The 17,073-nt window shown below is 33.3% G+C and overlaps 1 protein-coding gene and 1 long non-coding RNA gene across 2 annotated transcripts; both read left to right on the top strand.

Annotated features, from left to right (window-relative positions):
• The first annotated feature begins 9,581 nt into the window (after nt 1-9,581).
• On the top strand, nt 9,582-12,794 carry LOC149553528 (protein BPS1, chloroplastic-like). The gene is made up of 3 exons (XM_089788939.1): nt 9,582-9,786; nt 10,982-11,165; nt 11,314-12,794. The coding sequence occupies exon 3, from the start codon at nt 11,322-11,324 to the stop codon at nt 12,447-12,449; it is 1,128 nt and encodes a 375-aa protein (XP_089645065.1). The 5' UTR covers nt 9,582-9,786; nt 10,982-11,165; nt 11,314-11,321; the 3' UTR covers nt 12,450-12,794.
• Nucleotides 12,795-13,190: 396 nt separating this feature from the next.
• On the top strand, nt 13,191-13,644 carry LOC149553527 (uncharacterized). The gene is made up of 2 exons (XR_016353084.1): nt 13,191-13,309; nt 13,391-13,644. It is a non-coding gene; the product is annotated as an uncharacterized LOC149553527 (long non-coding RNA).
• The last annotated feature ends 3,429 nt before the right edge of the window (nt 13,645-17,073 follow it).

Genomic DNA, 17,073 nt, shown 5'->3' with positions numbered 1-17,073 from the left:
CTCCATATCCTTGATCTTTGCTCAAGCTATTAAACTTTCTCTTGAGAACCACAAAGCTCTGATACCAATTTTTGGAAATATTCAAGACTATGATAAGTTACTAAGAGGGGAGGGGTGAATCAGTAACTTCTAAAACTTTAACAATTTCAATTCATAATCCAATAAATCAATTAGTACTTAATTCATCACATCTGATCTAATTGCATACATGAGAAACTAAAAACATGAAAGCATGCACAACACTTGAACACAAAGATTTGGTGACCTAGAAACCTTCCAAATAGAAAGTAAAACTGGGGTGGGGATGATACCCACAAACTTTAGTACTATAGCATAAAGTTGGCCTATTAAGGCTTACATTGATCACTTCTGATGATCTGCCCTGTTAGGAGAAAATAAGACTGCTAGGTCCACCTTGTGAGAGGATTTACAAACATACAATGAAGTATGCACTTAGTAAAGATATTTATATAAGACTGTATGGTCTACCTTGTTAGAGGATTTTGACTGGTTCACCTATTCGAATGGAGCAATAGATCTCTGGTTTGCAACTGAGTTTGCTGATAGAGATTCCTTAGTGTATTGGTCACCTTTCTATGATAGATTTGTCACTACTACTCCTTATACTATTATGGCATTATAATTCTTTATTTGCTTCTATTTTAACTTGAACTTTTCATATTCACTCTCTTTCTTACATTGGATATGATACAATACATCACATATATATACCAATCCAAATTACAAAATTACAAAGTCGACCATGACACAAGTTAACACAAATATTACAATGTCGGCCCACATGAAGATGCATGGGTTTTGAAGACTAAATTGGTGAGGTTCTGATACTTGGCATCCATGGTCACTACTCAACATCGTCATGCTCCTGGTAGACGTAGAAGCTCGGTCCATACTAATCACTTTTAAGTAGTCTTGAACTTAGTCTACACTGGTGACTCGGTAGATATTGTGCAATTCGGAAAACACTGAATCACTTGGTTACCATGAAGTAGCTTAGTCAACACTGGATTCGCATCACCTGAACTGTGAACTTAGTAGATACTGCAATACTTTGTAAACATAGGCTTCACATCACATGAACTACGAACTCAATAACCATTGATAAACTTGGTATACACTGTAATACATTGTTTGAACTATTGAACTTCACATTGACTGAATTTTCTCAATAACCACTTAGTCCAAAAGACTCAGTAGGAACTATAAAACTTGGTGGCTACTGAATTACATGGCAAACACTGTCAACTATTCAATGAGCTTGGTAGCTATACAAAATCTGAATAAGTGTGTGTCACTAATAAAAAACTTGACTAATATGTCAACATAGAGTCCTCCCAATCAGTTTGTACATGCAACACTCACTTAAGAGCCTACTTGATCGTGCCATAATCATAGGGATATTTACCTACCTCATACTAAGATTACAACACATCACCCAAGCTTGAGGGGATGAGGTGATAGTTTACTCAACACCTTGTTTATATACCAATCAGAGTATTACCAATTATATAGATCCATGGAAAAATATTTGAAAACAAAATGTTGCATGATGAATATATTTGGTGCACCATTTTCTAAATTAGTTGCATTGAAATTTAACTTAAATGTGATGAATATTGACTTAAATACATTATAGGATGAATCAAATACACCTATCTTCTCATGAAATCTCAAAAACTTTTTTTGTTGTTGCAGAAGTACAATTAAAAACCAAAATTTGCACTTTCACCCAGTTATAAAGTGTAATATCTATGTATACAATTATATTAAATAAAGTATACAATTATTTAGTTATGAATGCTATGAAAAAACCAAAATTTGCACTTTCACCCAGTTATAAAGTGTAATATCTATGTATACAATTAAATAAGGAACAATAAATACATATAGAAGACCTTGTATTGTTCCATTGTTTCTTTTGACATTTTCTTGAATACTCAAAATGTGTGTTTCTCTTCAAAATAGTGTAACCATGATAATATGAGTATGTGATGATAACTTAATGCTTGATAATAGATGATTGATGCTTCAGACTTTGCAAATAATAGGTTACTTGATAATCATTATGTTCTCTTGATAGTAAAGTGATCTAGATGCTCAAGATGAATTCCTATAGATAAAATGTAGCTAGAGTGAAGTAATTTGTGAAGAGTTTTGTTTATACATTTCGCTTAACATTTGATCAAAGGCAAAGATTAATTAGAGGTTAATCTATAGTTTTTTTGAGATAGAGTGGGATCTTAAATTAGCATAAATTAATGACATGGACAAATTAAAAGATATCAAATTCATAGATTATGGTTGGAGAAATAAATTAAAACAAAACTAAAGAAATTTGAAATTTATTTAGTTTTGGAATAAGTGTTAGCTAATTAATTATTAAATAATAAAACTATTCAACTAATACTATAGGTAATGACAAGTTAATTAAATGATTAAAATATTTGACTAATATATAAGATGATTAGGATATTTAAATATATTATTTAATTATTATAGTTGAAGAGCTCAACTAAATAATTAAAAATCTTTGATTAATAGGGACATAATAATTGATGAGATCATGATTAAATGATAGGAAGAGAATTGAGAAGAAGGATGCTAGGTTGGAATTAGGGGGATGAAATAGCATTGAACTAAGTAAATATATTTTTCTTGTCAAGGCAATCATGAATCAAATGCCTTTTTCAAGAGAAACATGCATTTGGCTTATTTAAATAATCCCCCCACTCCCCCTTTTAAATCCTAGTCATTTTAATACAAAGCCATTTAGTAAAGGCTCTTCTAAATCAATTCCATGCTAATCCTAGGTTGCACTCTTGGGTCAAAAAAATATATTTGAATTATGCTTTCACCAAATGATATTTCTAAGTTGGTTATAATATCTTTATAGCATGAATGAAATGGTAGGTTTTAGGTGCACAAATTCTAAGCAAGTGGAATAGTGTAAATGAGATGGATCTTTAAGATGAAACTTAAATTTTTAGAGTCAAAGATATCAAACTTGTCCATAGATAAATAATCCTCGTATCATATAACAAGAATTTTTTAGCATGACTTAAATATGCATGTTCAATAGCTTATTCTTTGTTCCTTTATGTGCAATATTTTCCAACTCCTCTTCTCCTAATTTTTTTTAGTGTATTTGTATAAACTTATTTTAGTGGGTAACCTCTTTAGGAAGAAAACATAGAAAGAATTTAGTATTCAACAATAAAGTCCATTATATCATTTGATAACTAAAATTTTAAATAACAACCTCCATTTCTCATGTCATTCTTCAAGGTTTTCTTTGTCTAGTCTAGCAATTTCTTCATCCTGTTTTTCACCATAGTATTGGTTGACCATTTTTTTGTACCTTGTTAATTTGCAATAGACTCATGATCCATCAATTAGAACTCACAATATTGACTACTAATGTTTCAACTAGCACATTTGAATCCATCCTTGCTTGCCTCACATTTAAAAAAAAATCAGTCTTAGATAAAATACCAAAATTGATTGCAAATATTATATTACAACAAGATGTTAATACTATGCTCAATAAACTCCTATCCTTTAAAAAACCTTAATTTTTAACTCTTAATTTATTGACAAAACCCAACTAAGGTTGCTTCGTGGTAAGCGACAACATAAAAGGAGTTATTTGGACACCAAGAAAGTTTTGTGGTCGATTACTATGGATTAGTGATACTATTTAGATATATGGATTAACAACACCACAATATGGGCAATGATTAGATTGCAAATGAAAGTGAGAAACTTATAGAAAACCTTTTATTTTGTTGAGTTACACTTGAAAATATTTCTTTCAAATCTCCATTGTTCAATCACAATGTACAGAGGGGGAAGAAAGAGAAAAATGTGAGTATGGAAAGAGGAAGGGGAGACTATTTGAGCAAGGACATGATGGATGTGATAATGGAGATGTTGACGATGAACATGTGTGTGTCGTAGTTGATCTCACTTTGCAACCATACTCCTTTCTACCCCCAAGTTTGTTATGGCTGTCTCATTTAACCCAAATCTAGAGATCTTTTTCAACCCATAAATCTTTTTTTATGCATAAAGAGAAGAGGAATCATATTGATGGTTCGATAAAATTAATCACTAACTAGTTTAAACTTAATTGTTGATTTTAAAAGCACATTAAATATTTAGAGTAGCTTGAATTATGTTTGGAGAGTTCCTGATATTCAAGAGTTTGAAAATTGGCTCATTTCATGTCAATTATTTTATTTTTATTTTTAGTTGATAAATATGGAATTAATAAGTGATCCTATGAACTAGGGCTTATTACCAGGCTTTTACTTCGCCCATCAAGAATTAATTCAACCAACATAACAAAGTCATTATGTCGATTGTGTAGGATGTCACTAAGGAGTAGGTGGATGGCTACCATTGTGGTAAGTAGGAGGTCATCGAAGAGGTTTGGAAGATGGTTGACAATGAGCTATGGGAGAGAATCTATTCTTTGGAGGAAAGAATGTGTCTCTTGACTAAATTTACAATCAAGGTGATGCATGTTGCTGCTACCATGTTACATCTGCTAAAGGACCAGGAGGGTGATTTGAGTAACAAGGACTCCAGGATACTGTTTGACTTCCTCATGGAAGATTGAGCTAAAATCCTCCTGGGGAGGAAGGATGCCAAGAAGCCTTATGACCCTTTCCTCCTAGTTTCTTATTTTTTTTTCCTGTTGGTTGTTGAAATTTGCTAAGTTTAAGGTGGTAGTGCCTTTGTTTTTATGTTTTCTTAGTTTTATTAGTTCTAGTACATGTAGTAGCTATGTTATGCCTATTGATACTTTTTTTTTTTTGTGATTCCAAACAATGTTTTTGTGTTAAAAGTGGTAGGGGGTAATTTTGGTAGGTGGTAATCTACTAGTGGTTCACCAGTTTGACTGTTTTATGGGCCAACCCCCTTGTGTTGGCTTCTTTTTAATTTAAAAACAAAGTCACTATCATCTCGAATTCAATATTTTTCTTTCAACAATCAATAGACACATTAAGCATCCACACTATTACTTAAATTTATTAATATTTTCCTATAATATTTAATCAATTTTTTAATTTGAAGATTGCTATCCTTCTAGACATGTATGCAGAATGTCCAAGAGCTAGTTGACAAAATGTCTCAAAGAAATGTGGTCTCATAGACATTAATGATCACCAAATATTTCACAAGTCTTCTCAAAAAATATTTTCAAAATTTGTTGTGGAAGAAATCCTTTGGAGGCTAGACTCGGAATCCCTCTGCCTTGTAGCACTAGAACACAACTTATTGTTCTCATCTATTTCCCAAATTTCACCAAAATTTGATTCCATCAAACTCTATGTAAGTCATGAAAGCTTTATTTCTAATTATTTAAATACTTCAAATATAAAAACATTGTTGAAAGAGGGTTTTTGGGTGCTAGTTCCATGCTATATACATGTCTGCAATTGTGTGCTTATGAATGGAAAATTAGTTTTTGACCCAAAAAAAATTCATTTTTTACTAAACATTAACAAGCTATGTAATTTTTTCACCTACGTGAAAACTCAAAATTGAAGGAGCATGAATATAAGTGTTTGAGTTTTCTGTGAGTTATACTTGTTTATATTTAATGTATATACTACATGACAATAATGAATGAAATGACATGACTATTAACATCTATATATTGTTCACTTTTGATTCTATTAGAATCAACATGTCTACTTACTATTTGGTGTTTCTACAAGAAACTTAGAGGAATTTGTGTTGTGATGTGGAGCCTTATCAAACTTGGAGGATAATTGGACTCTCACTTTAATTGACGTGTTTTCCCCCCAAATTATTACTACGGGGTCAAGGGGAAGCATCCCCTGCAGGGTCCTGGGGCAGAGCCTCAAGTGCGCTCCTTGTCGCAATACAAGGTGGGCTCAAGGGGAAACACCCCTATGGGGATTTTCAGGGTCACCGCTCTCAAAGGCTCAAATGAATTTATGATTGTAAAAGGTATCACCTACTATTTTTCTATTAGACAACTTATTCTAGCCCTAATTTTGTAAGCAACACAAAGCTTGTATAAAATAGCTTACGGTTAGGGATTTCATAATTTGTATGATGACATTATAACTTCTTGTAGTGGTATTGAGCTATAAGAGATTATGGATTGTAATCACTGGATGATAATAATATTGGACTTGCTGTTGGTGGACATAGCTTAGAGATTGGGTGAATCATGTTAAATCTTTGTGTCTTGTGTTCTCTTCTATGTGATTTATTATTCATAATATTAATTATATTTACATGTAATTGTTATTTTTGTTTGTGGTTAATCCTAACAATTTGCATACATCTAATAATACCTTTACTCATCTTGTCTTGCATTTTGTGCTCTTAACATCAAATGAAAAGGGTTTTGTGGATTATGTATTGGAAAAACTAGTCAATCTCATTCCCCTAACCTGCTGTAACATTATGTACAAGATCAACATTCACGATCTTGAGAATCTATCTCCTTGCCCTATTTAATTGCTTCTAAGCAATTGTGTGCTGGAAGAAGAGTAGTAACAATAGCTCAATATATTTTTAAGCAAGTCCTTATTTGGTCTAATCATTGAGTTCAGGTAAACATTTTAAGGAACATGCAATCCATGTTAGTTTAGTGTTTCAGAGATACAACATTTATGTACAACTAATTAATGAAAAGGGAGATAGAGAAGCATGTTTCAAATTAAGGAAAGCTTACACGACTATTACATAAGTTTCAAGAATACTAGGCTCATTTACCTAGGCTTCTTGTATATATTTTATGTATATTCTCAAATGAGGCAATGTAGTTCCTTAGTTTCATAGTCTCCCCACATTTGATTGTCCAATGCAGTATCTTTTGTTGAGTTTTACTTTTGTTGTATGATTCCCATTTTAATTTTCTTTCAATTCATTTGAGCAATTGGCAATAACAAATTCACCATGTAATATTATAATTCTAAGGCAACACACATTTTTCTTATGCAAGGTACTTAATAGGATAACATGCATAAATCATTTTTCCAATTGCATATACATTAAGATTTACTTAGACAAGTTAACCTTGAAATGTCAGTGTAGGTTGTACATCAATATTTTAGATATCTATTATTAATCTATATGTGACATGTGACTAAAAGAATTGTTCATTTCACATTGGGATAATGGAAACCCTTATGCTTATTCAAAAAATTTTGAGGCTAGATACGTGACATGGTTAAAGTTAAGTTGCAACTACAAAATTAAAAACTTACACATATATATTATCTTTCAACAATATTAGCGTTTCTAGATGCATGGCTATCATAGAGAATGTACATTTGCAATCATAGTTTTCCATTCTAATGGATAGTTTTTCATTCTAATAGATTTTTCACGTTAAAACCATAGCATTAAGGAAGCCAAGATAACTTTAGTTAATATTTCTTGTGGTTCAAAGTAGACAATTATATTACCATACTTTAGAAATGAACCCTACCTTACTAAGCTTTGATTGTACGACTTCTTGCTCCTCACTATCAATATTAATGCCATTTGCTAGCTTTATAGTCATGCGATGAAACACGATTTCTCTTTAGAAATAACTTTTGTGTTCATCTCCAAATTACCATTGGATGTTGGAGAGTCTTAGTTTTTGTAATCAACCATTTCATCCAGAGTCTTGGCATTTGACGAACTGACCATCACCAATGATTCCACAACATATTTGGTGTTTCTTCCAAAGTGAACCCTGACAACTAGACATTGAAATTCATCGGTTTTCAGGTTTAAGAGCAAGACAACATCATATCTATTCACTAAAAAATGTTTGATGCTCAAGTTTTTAATTTTAGGGTTTGACAATTCCAAAACAATATAAGAATAAACGATTATATGCATAAACACAAGAAGAATACACAAAGAGCACAAATAACACACAAATTTAATGTGGTTCACCCAAGGCCTGTGCTATGCCCACCTACATAGCCTTCAACCTTTCTATTATCCAACAAAAATGTACACCAACATTACAATGCATTATGCATCTAAACCGCTTATAACAACATTTTAGGGAAACCTCTAAAATTGACCCACTACATGATTAGTAGCCACAATATCAACATTTAATAAATGGTCTTGAGTGACAAAATGTTTTTGTATATCTAGATAGGTGTGATATGTTCTTTTATCTGGTTGGAGTCGTCCAAATCAAATACAATCTTTGAAATAGTGATAAATTGGTTGGTTTGACAATCACTTACCCTTAGACCTATGAAGTACAAATACTAGTTAATAAAATATTCATAAAATTAACTTTTAAACATGAGAAACACTTGTCTTCTACATCCATATGAGGGTTGAATTTTCTCCTCTCCATTTAAACCTCCCTTTTTTTTCAAAAGGTGCGATTGTTGTTGTCATACATAGAAAGTTATGGTGCTTAGCTTCTGGATTAGATTGTGTTGAGATTTTTTACCATCAACATTTCGAATCACACTATGTGATCCATCATCAGGACGAGATCGACATTTTGAATCACACTATGTGATCATTTTCAAAAGCTTTCATCCTGATGATAGATCACATAGTGTGATTCGAAATGTTGATCTCGTCCTAATGATGGATCACGTAGTGTGATTCGAAACATTGATGGTAAAAATCTCAACACAATCTAATCTAGAAACGAAGCACCATAACTTTCATGGATGTGAAATTTTGATCTCCTTAATACACAGAATGCTTATGTATGACTTGATTGGAATTTTAGTTATTAAGCTTAATCAAGAGAAATACTCCACCTCTTAAAGATTTTTCTCATATTCCTAAAAATTACCAAACAACTATAAAAACAAAATAAAAAAGCTAAATGTCTATTGGACATTGAAGATGAATTGCCAGTTGTGAACTATTGACAAAGTACCTACTCTATAAAAGAAGAAGAAGAAGGAAATTGTTTTCTTTATGTTTAAAAGAAAGAAAATCCTTTTGTATTGGGTGCCCACGCATTTGGGATGACCGACATCCCACTAAACTACGCGTAATTTGTTTCTTAATTCCAAAACAGTGGGAAAGGCCGCCGCTTTAAATAAATTCTAATTTAATATCTCGATTCTGCTTTATCCAGATTAAATCAAATCCGGCAAAACCCACCATTTTATAAAAGCAAAAAACATTCCCACACAACACCGCCTCCCATTAACATACAAAAGGCTTGTTGGATACGATTTCGTAGATGCCGTTTCTTTTTCACTTAACCCAATCTCATCCATCGGACTCTTCCATCATGCCCGACCTTTAACCATGTGACCGGTAGGTGACCGTGCCGCGTTCTCCCAGTCACCGACCCCACCGGCTTAAGGAATTAATTCTATTTTTAAAATTAGTTCTAGGAAACTTCCGGAAATCAAAAAAATCTGGACGTTGCGTGTTATAGCTGGAAGGTCACATGATAGGACCGGCTCGAACATTTTTCTTGTTGCTGACGTGGACATGAAACCGTTTCACATGTAGAGTAATGAATGGCCCACAGAAAAGATGAAATTCGAATTGGTATTTTTCCCACAAAGCAAACCATTAGACAGGAGATTATCCGCGCACGATTTACACGCTATACCAGGAATGGTATCCTAGAAAGCCGGTTACAGAGTATACAGATTGGGATTTTCTTCAGCATTTTGCAAGCTCTTTTCACACATTCAGGCAGTTTCTAGAGTCTTCTCAGAGCGAATTTTTGAACGCTTCAGAAGAGGAGAAGAATAATCTTGTGTTCAACTTCTCAGAATCTTGGTAAGTTGAAGTTTTTTTGTTGGTTAAGATTATTTTCTTTTCCTTGGTTGAATTTAGATTCAGAGAGTTTAGTGTAGGATTTGGAAGACATTGTTGTTTCTATTTGCTGCAAATTTGCAGGAATTTGCGTATTTTGTTGTAGCAGTGTGTTTGAAGTGATCAGTGGGAAAGAGTTGTTTAAGTTGTGAATCTTTTGTGTCCTTTTTAATGCGCATGTTGTTTGCCGGGTGAAGATGAAAATTGAGCTTTATTGTTAGCGATTCAATGTAAAAGTACTGTTTAAATTGCCTCTGGGAATTTAATTTTTGTGTCGTCTCGAGATATTTTCTGAATCTTTTGCAAATTTTTGCGATTTTTATGTTTTTGTCGTGCACATATGTTTATTCGTCGTTGCAGCGAGTTTAAAGTTTTCAATGGTAAGGAATTTTTGAGAAGTCGTTAATCGTTTGCATCTCATTATTGCACATCTTGTTTGCCGGATGATGTCGAAATTAGAGCTTTTCTTTTAGTGATTTGAATGTTACAAGTGTGGTTTTTAATTGCCTCTGGAAATTTATCTTTGTGCCGTCAGGAGAGATTTCTGAAACTTTTACAGTTCTTTGCACTTTTCATAGCCGTTACGGGCATCGGCTTATTTGCATCCAGTATAACCTCTGGATGTAGCGTAGCTTTTGTTAAATTTTGTCGTGGCAAGGGAAATTTAAATAGCCGAGTTGGTTCTTGGATATTGTCGCTTGAGTGCAATCTTGCATCAAAACCAGGCTTCTATTGTGTTTCTGCCGGATACATATTGTTTTCAAGTTTGTTGGACAGCTGTTTGTATGTTGAAAACCTACGGCTTTGCTTGGCGAGAGGCGGATTAACATTGTATTACAACAAATGCCTTTTCTAAGGGTTTTATAATTCTTTTTATGTTTTGATTTGCATTTGAAGCCATTCCTGTGATCGATGCTTCAATGACAACCCGCCATTAGTGTTAATTGTGAGAAATTTTTGGTGGATACCATCTTGTAGTTGGGGTTTTTTAATGCTGCTTTGTGACGTTTTTTGTGAAAAGATCTCGCATGCGTGTAACTGTAGGGTTTGCGTGATTAAAAGAGTTACTGCGGTTAGTTTTATAGTCAACTTCGGAGAGTTGTTCTTCGTCCAAATTTTTATATAGTACTCAATCTTGGTATCTTGTCTTTGGATGCAGGTAATAAATTCTTCGACTAAGAAGGTTATCCAGATTTTTTGGCGTGGAAATATCTGTGCGAAACTAACACGTTAGGTTTCGGTAGGTGTGGACATCGACAAATCAGAGAGTTTTGCTTAAACTGCGGTCAGGAAGAGTTTTTATTATAACCAATAAGAAAAACAGATTGCGCAACCTGTGCTAGGTAAAGTTTTCAATATTTTGAAGGCTTTGTCGCTTATCTTTTTAAGCTTTCTTGCATTTAAAGTCCAGATGCTTGGTTAGAAAGGCTTTGTTTTTGTTATATGATTCTTTGTTCTGATTTATTGTATGCGTGTCTGTGCTTGTGACAGATTCAGTCATGAGTCGTCCACATGATGGTCATTCCATGTTTCCATATTTCTCCAGTCCCTTTAGAATGGTCGGTCCTAAACGACCATCGAATCAATCTTCAAACATGGATCAAACATTAAATGCTTTTGAGACTGCCTTGACACAAAGATTGAATCATCTGAAGAATAAGGACCGCGAGGGCTTCTTAACGTTATCATGGATGCGGCAGGCCATGGAAGCATTATCCGCAACGCACAAGGATCTGAAGACCCTAATTGGGGATCTTAAATATCCTGCAACAGAGTGGGAGCAGAAATGGATGGACCAATATTTGGATGATACTCTCAAGGTCATGGACATTTGTATTTCATTAAACGGAGAAATCTCAAGGCTCCAGGAGTCCCAGCTTCTTGCCCAGTATGTCCTGCACATCTTGGCTGTCTCTGAAGGTGGTGTTCCTTGCCCCGATAAGCTAGATCGGGCCAAGGGTTCTCTACGTGACTTGATGGAAAAATCCGATAGGAGGAGGAAAAAGGAAAATGGTGCAAGCTCAAATAGAAATTGTAAGATTGAAAATTGCACTCTCATGTTACAGGGTCTGAGAAATGGGCTTCAGTTTGGGAAGGTCAAATCTTCCACAAAGGGCAAGGTTTTTCTGAGGGCTATGCATGGAGTAAAGGCCATAACAATATTTGTCTGCAGTGTTGTGGCATCAGCACTCTCTGGCTCTGCTGCTCCGTTGACTGAAGTGCAGGTACCTGATCAATTCTTGTGGGCAGCTGTTTTCATGAGTTTGCAGAAGGAGGTCCATGAAGAAATAAAGGCTTCTTTCGCCAAGGAAGGTGCAGCAGTTTTGAAAGATTTGGAGATCTTGGGTGCTCCCATTGAAAGCTTGTACTCTGTTGTGGAGAAGCTGCCTTCTGGCACATGTCTAAAAACAGGGGATTCCAACTATGAGAAAATAAGAATTGCTACAGAAAAGCTACGACATGGTGTGCAATTGCTAGCCCAGGGACTAGATCCACTTACCAAACAGGTCAATGACTTCTTCCAGATTGTTTTGAATGGAAGAAATGAATTGCTGGACAGTCTCAGGCTAACTGGAAATGAGGATGAACACAAGGGAGATTATTTTTTACGTCATGTACAAAAATGAAGAAGGTAAAGAATGTTCCATTGTTCTTGTTGTATCTTGGCGTTATGGGGAAATCTTCGATCTCCTTAAGAAGTGTATGTTTCTATGCAAGCAACAGTCATGTACGTTCCAAGGGTTATATGTTGTCTTGTAGGGTTTGTCTGGTTTTAGTATTTATACTATTTGTATTATATCAAAATATGCATGTGAAAGAAATTTCTAGGCATGATGATTTCTATAAGTTGAGAAGGATATGCTGCTTTTATCAGCTTATATGGAAGCTGTGTTGTAATAGATATTTCGTCCACCGTACGTTCGAGATACATAACTTGTTTCTTTGCATGTATAGCAGTGATTCTTTGTTCAGAGGCTCTGGATGGCACTTTTGGTTTGTTGGATTGATAATGACACTTCTGTGTTGTTGGTTTGATATGAGCACTCTCTCGCGTGGTGCCCCCATGTCTGCCCTACTTATCTTCATATTAAAAGATGTCTGTAATGAATATGGCGCAAATACCTATAATGGAAATATGCATAAGGATTGTATTCCAATGTTTGATAAAATTCAATTTTTATGCAAGATAAGGTTTCTTAACAAATATCTTTAAAAACACACTGAATGAAAAATTCGATATTATTGTTAGATTTATGAAAAATTATGCTGTTATTGGTCAATTCTGATGAAGTCGCTGTGACCTCTTTCCCCATGCTAGTAAATGAGAGCCTATAAATTTAAAAATTAGAAATATTCTACAGGTGAAAGCTTCCTAATATACAGTTTTCATTAACATATTTGGTGCAATCTGCGTGTTTAGATCCATGGTCTTGACTGCGCACGAGATGCTTTGGTCAAAGATTCAATGCAATTTAAATTCAGCCAGGTAGAGAACTCACTTTGCCCTTTTTAAATTCATCGGGTCTAATATGCTTCCATCTATATAAGCTTCTGGTTGTTTTCACAGGGTATTTTAATCTAATAGTAACTTGACTATTGGACTTATTCTCATAGAAGGGGCCATGCAATGTGAAATTTACCCTTTCAAGATCTGAGGTTGCCATTTTCCTGGTCTTATTTGCAATTTATCTAATGTAAGCTTCTGGTTGTTCTCGTAGTGTAAATCAGTTTAAAAGCAAGTGGATTAGTGGATTTAGTATGATGATTTAAGGGCCCACTTGCACTTGGTGAGGCGAGAAATTAAGCTCAAGTTAATATGTATGTGTCTGTAAAAATTGCATTATTGTGGCATGGCACTTTGGACAAATTGCATTTCAATTGGGAGGTCAAAGCGAAGCTGTATATATTCAATGAAAAGATAGTTTAATAATACATTTAGGTCTTAATAGCGCATATAATCATGTGATATTGCTATTAGGATATAGTCAATGACCAAAAAATTACACATTTAAATTGTAATAGCAGTATCACAATTTGACTTGCTGTGAAAAAAAATCCTCTATATATCATCTTAATTTATTATAAGCTAATTCTAAAAATTAGCTCTCCTGTATATCCTCTTAATTTATTATAAACTAATTTTAAAAATTACCTATCAGTTTGACTTGATATAAAAAATTTAGAAACTTTTATTTTCATTACAATAATACTTAGCTAAAATAGATAGTTATAATCTTTATTAAAAATATTATCTTACCCATATAAACAAATAAATAAATACAAAGAATAAAAAATGTTACAATTTATTTCTCCACATGCACATTCTTGTTTTTTCTTGGAGGAGGAGAAATCTACATTTTCTGCAAATGAGGCTTGTAGAGCACGGCCAGCGTTGGGACCTTAGTGTTCCTCGGTTCGTTGATGGAATGGCCCCATGTTTTTCTTTCTGTGGAATTCTAGTTAGCTTGTCGAAAAAAAAAACCCCTTTGACCTCACATTTAAATGTCTTGTTATTATGGGTCGACCGCCCATGTGACCTTTTCATCGTCTACCATCTTAAGGCAACGTAGGGTGGGCAACAAGCCACGCAACGAAAGATATCCCTTTTAATGGCAGTGGATAGTTGTTAATTTATTATTATTGTTAATATTAAATAGCACTTCTCATGTAATAGAATGTCAAGGTTCTAGTGTATTTTGTATGATAGAAGAGTAATATTCTAATAGTAGATGGTGGGTGGGTATCATGAGTTTGGTGTATTTAAAAATGTATGTCTATCATGTTAATCTTAAATTAATTAATTAATGGGGGAGTGAGATGGTGTGACTGTGTTAATTACGTCGATAGGCATTTCCTATAGTGGAAGAAGAATCATCAAAAATCCGTATTTATGTTTATTCAGTCACAAGTACTTGTTGGTGACAATATAAGTTTGACTTTTCAATTCATCTTTTTGCATTAAATACAATAGTTATTCAGCGATACATATTTGTCGATGACAACTACAGTTTGACTTTTTCATTGATCTTGTTCTCTTCATAAGTACTTGTTGGTGACAATATAAGTTTGACTTTTCAATTCATCTTTTTGCATTAAATACAATAGTTATTCAGCGATACATATTTGCCAATGACAACTGCAGTTTGACTTTTTCATTGATCTTGTTCTCTAATAAATACAAACTATTGTTTGACAGTTTTGAATGATCTTTCTTTGGAAATAAGTGCTTGCTGACAGCTATAGTTAGACATATATTACTTAGGCTGACAACTGTAGTTGGAAATTAAATATTTGTGGTTGGCAACTCCAGTTCTCCATTTTAACCTTTCAACTCCATTTTAACCTTTCAACTACTATAGGTGCTTCAGATCATAGAATGAACTTTTAAAAATAATTTAATAAATACCACATAAAATGTTCATATAAATTATTATATTTGGAAATATAAATCATCCATTTTTTAAGAAATTAAATAAAAAAGTTTAAATTAGCAAAAAAACTAAATAAATGGAGATAATTCTACATGTATTAAATTAAATTATAATTATTTTGTAGTGGATATCTATCGACATTTCTTTAGATAGATTTATTTAAGATATTTATACTAGTTTATTTTTTTTTGGTTGGTGTTGAGTTGTTTAGGTTTCAAATAATTTGGTCAAATTATTAGAAGGTTTGAATAATATATATTTTGAATTGAATATTAAGAATTTTGTAAAATATAAGATTTGGATTAGGGGAAATGATCTAATTGTTGCTCATGTTTGAATGACTATTATGTCAAAAGCTTAATTATTGATCATAAGAAGCTCCAAAAAATGTATTAATAGTTGATCACACAATTAGCAATAATTGATATTTTAAAAAATTTCTTGGTCGTTGATTAGTTCATTTGTGCAAAAAGTAAAATTGGAAGACCAATTCACTCACTCATGAAGGTTTACCAAAAAATGATAAATTTTGAAATACAAATTAGGAACTGTAGGTGCACGAAGTTAGTCTGGGCAATTACTTGTAATGTCCCCATTTTGGAGGAGTTAATTATTTATAAAGTTATCGATAAAAAAAAATATTACAAGGTAACTTAATATCTAATTAAGTGATGTATCTTATAAAGTCATTAAATAAAATAATGTTCTAGAGGTTGTTGGAAGGAGCAGAGAAATAATTAAAAAAAGAGGCCGACCTATCAAGGAAAAAAGAATAAATAGGCATTGAGAGCTCATTGCCTATCATCAAGATTTATTATTGATTTTTGCTAATGTGCGTTGTGGAGCCTAGGGTTTCTGCAAGTGGTCACAATTGGCCATTGAAAACGAAAACTCTCAATTGGTACGCAATTTTGAGGGTGTGAAAGATCACCTGAATTATTGTAGCTGTGGGAAGGATATTTTAGTCCTTTCACTTGTGCTTAATTGCTGGTTTGGAGTTTCAAGTGGAGTTGCACTTTCACCATATCATCTTCAGCAGTAAGTCTCTAATATCTGATCAATTCAGGTTCTTCATTTCAATTTGTAGTTGTAACAAGTTCTCAATTGTATACAGCCAGTTAGGGTTTGTCTGTAATGTGCCATGTCATAATGTTTCAGTGCTGAAAATTGCCATATCATTTGTAAAAATATTTGGTTTTCATTGAATGAATACTTTGGCACTATTATTTTCTTATTTTAGCAATATATTTTAACAATGTATTAAATTTAGGGTTTTGTTTAGTGGCCTATTGGAAAGGGTCATTACACTACTAGGTTGTTTCCCCTATTGCAATTATTAGAGGAACAAGTTATTTGATCATATTGGAATAAATAATTTGAAAATTATCAACATTATATATATGTATGTATGTATGTACATACATACATACACGTACACACAAATATATAACAAAAGACATACATCTATATATTAATATGAAAATATTGATTACAAAATGATCATGAAAGCATTTGTTTAAAACAAAGTGACTAAAATGATTGAAAAGCCAAAGACAATACAAAAGAATGAGTATTGTAATCTAGAGCTAACCTAAGAAATTATTCTAGACATACACATAGAAACAAAAATTGAGCACCAAAATTTTCATGGGATTGGATACCTTTGTAGACCACAAGTTGGAGCAAAAAGTAGTAGGCAACCATTAAACAAATATATTCATCTGGTGGCATCTAGGAGCTCCTTAGAAGGCTCAATATTGCATGTTTGATGATGCCCAAGACCATGTCCTTGTAGAGGCCTTGAGTAGCACGAGGGAGG

Source organism: Cupressus sempervirens, chromosome 6, assembly GCF_028749045.1.
Source record: "Cupressus sempervirens isolate cs-2001-9-10 chromosome 6, ASM2874904v1, whole genome shotgun sequence".
NCBI lineage: Eukaryota > Viridiplantae > Streptophyta > Pinopsida > Cupressales > Cupressaceae > Cupressus > Cupressus sempervirens.
Note: the sequence above shows the minus strand (reverse complement) of the source record. Positions and strands in the feature narration are given on the sequence as shown.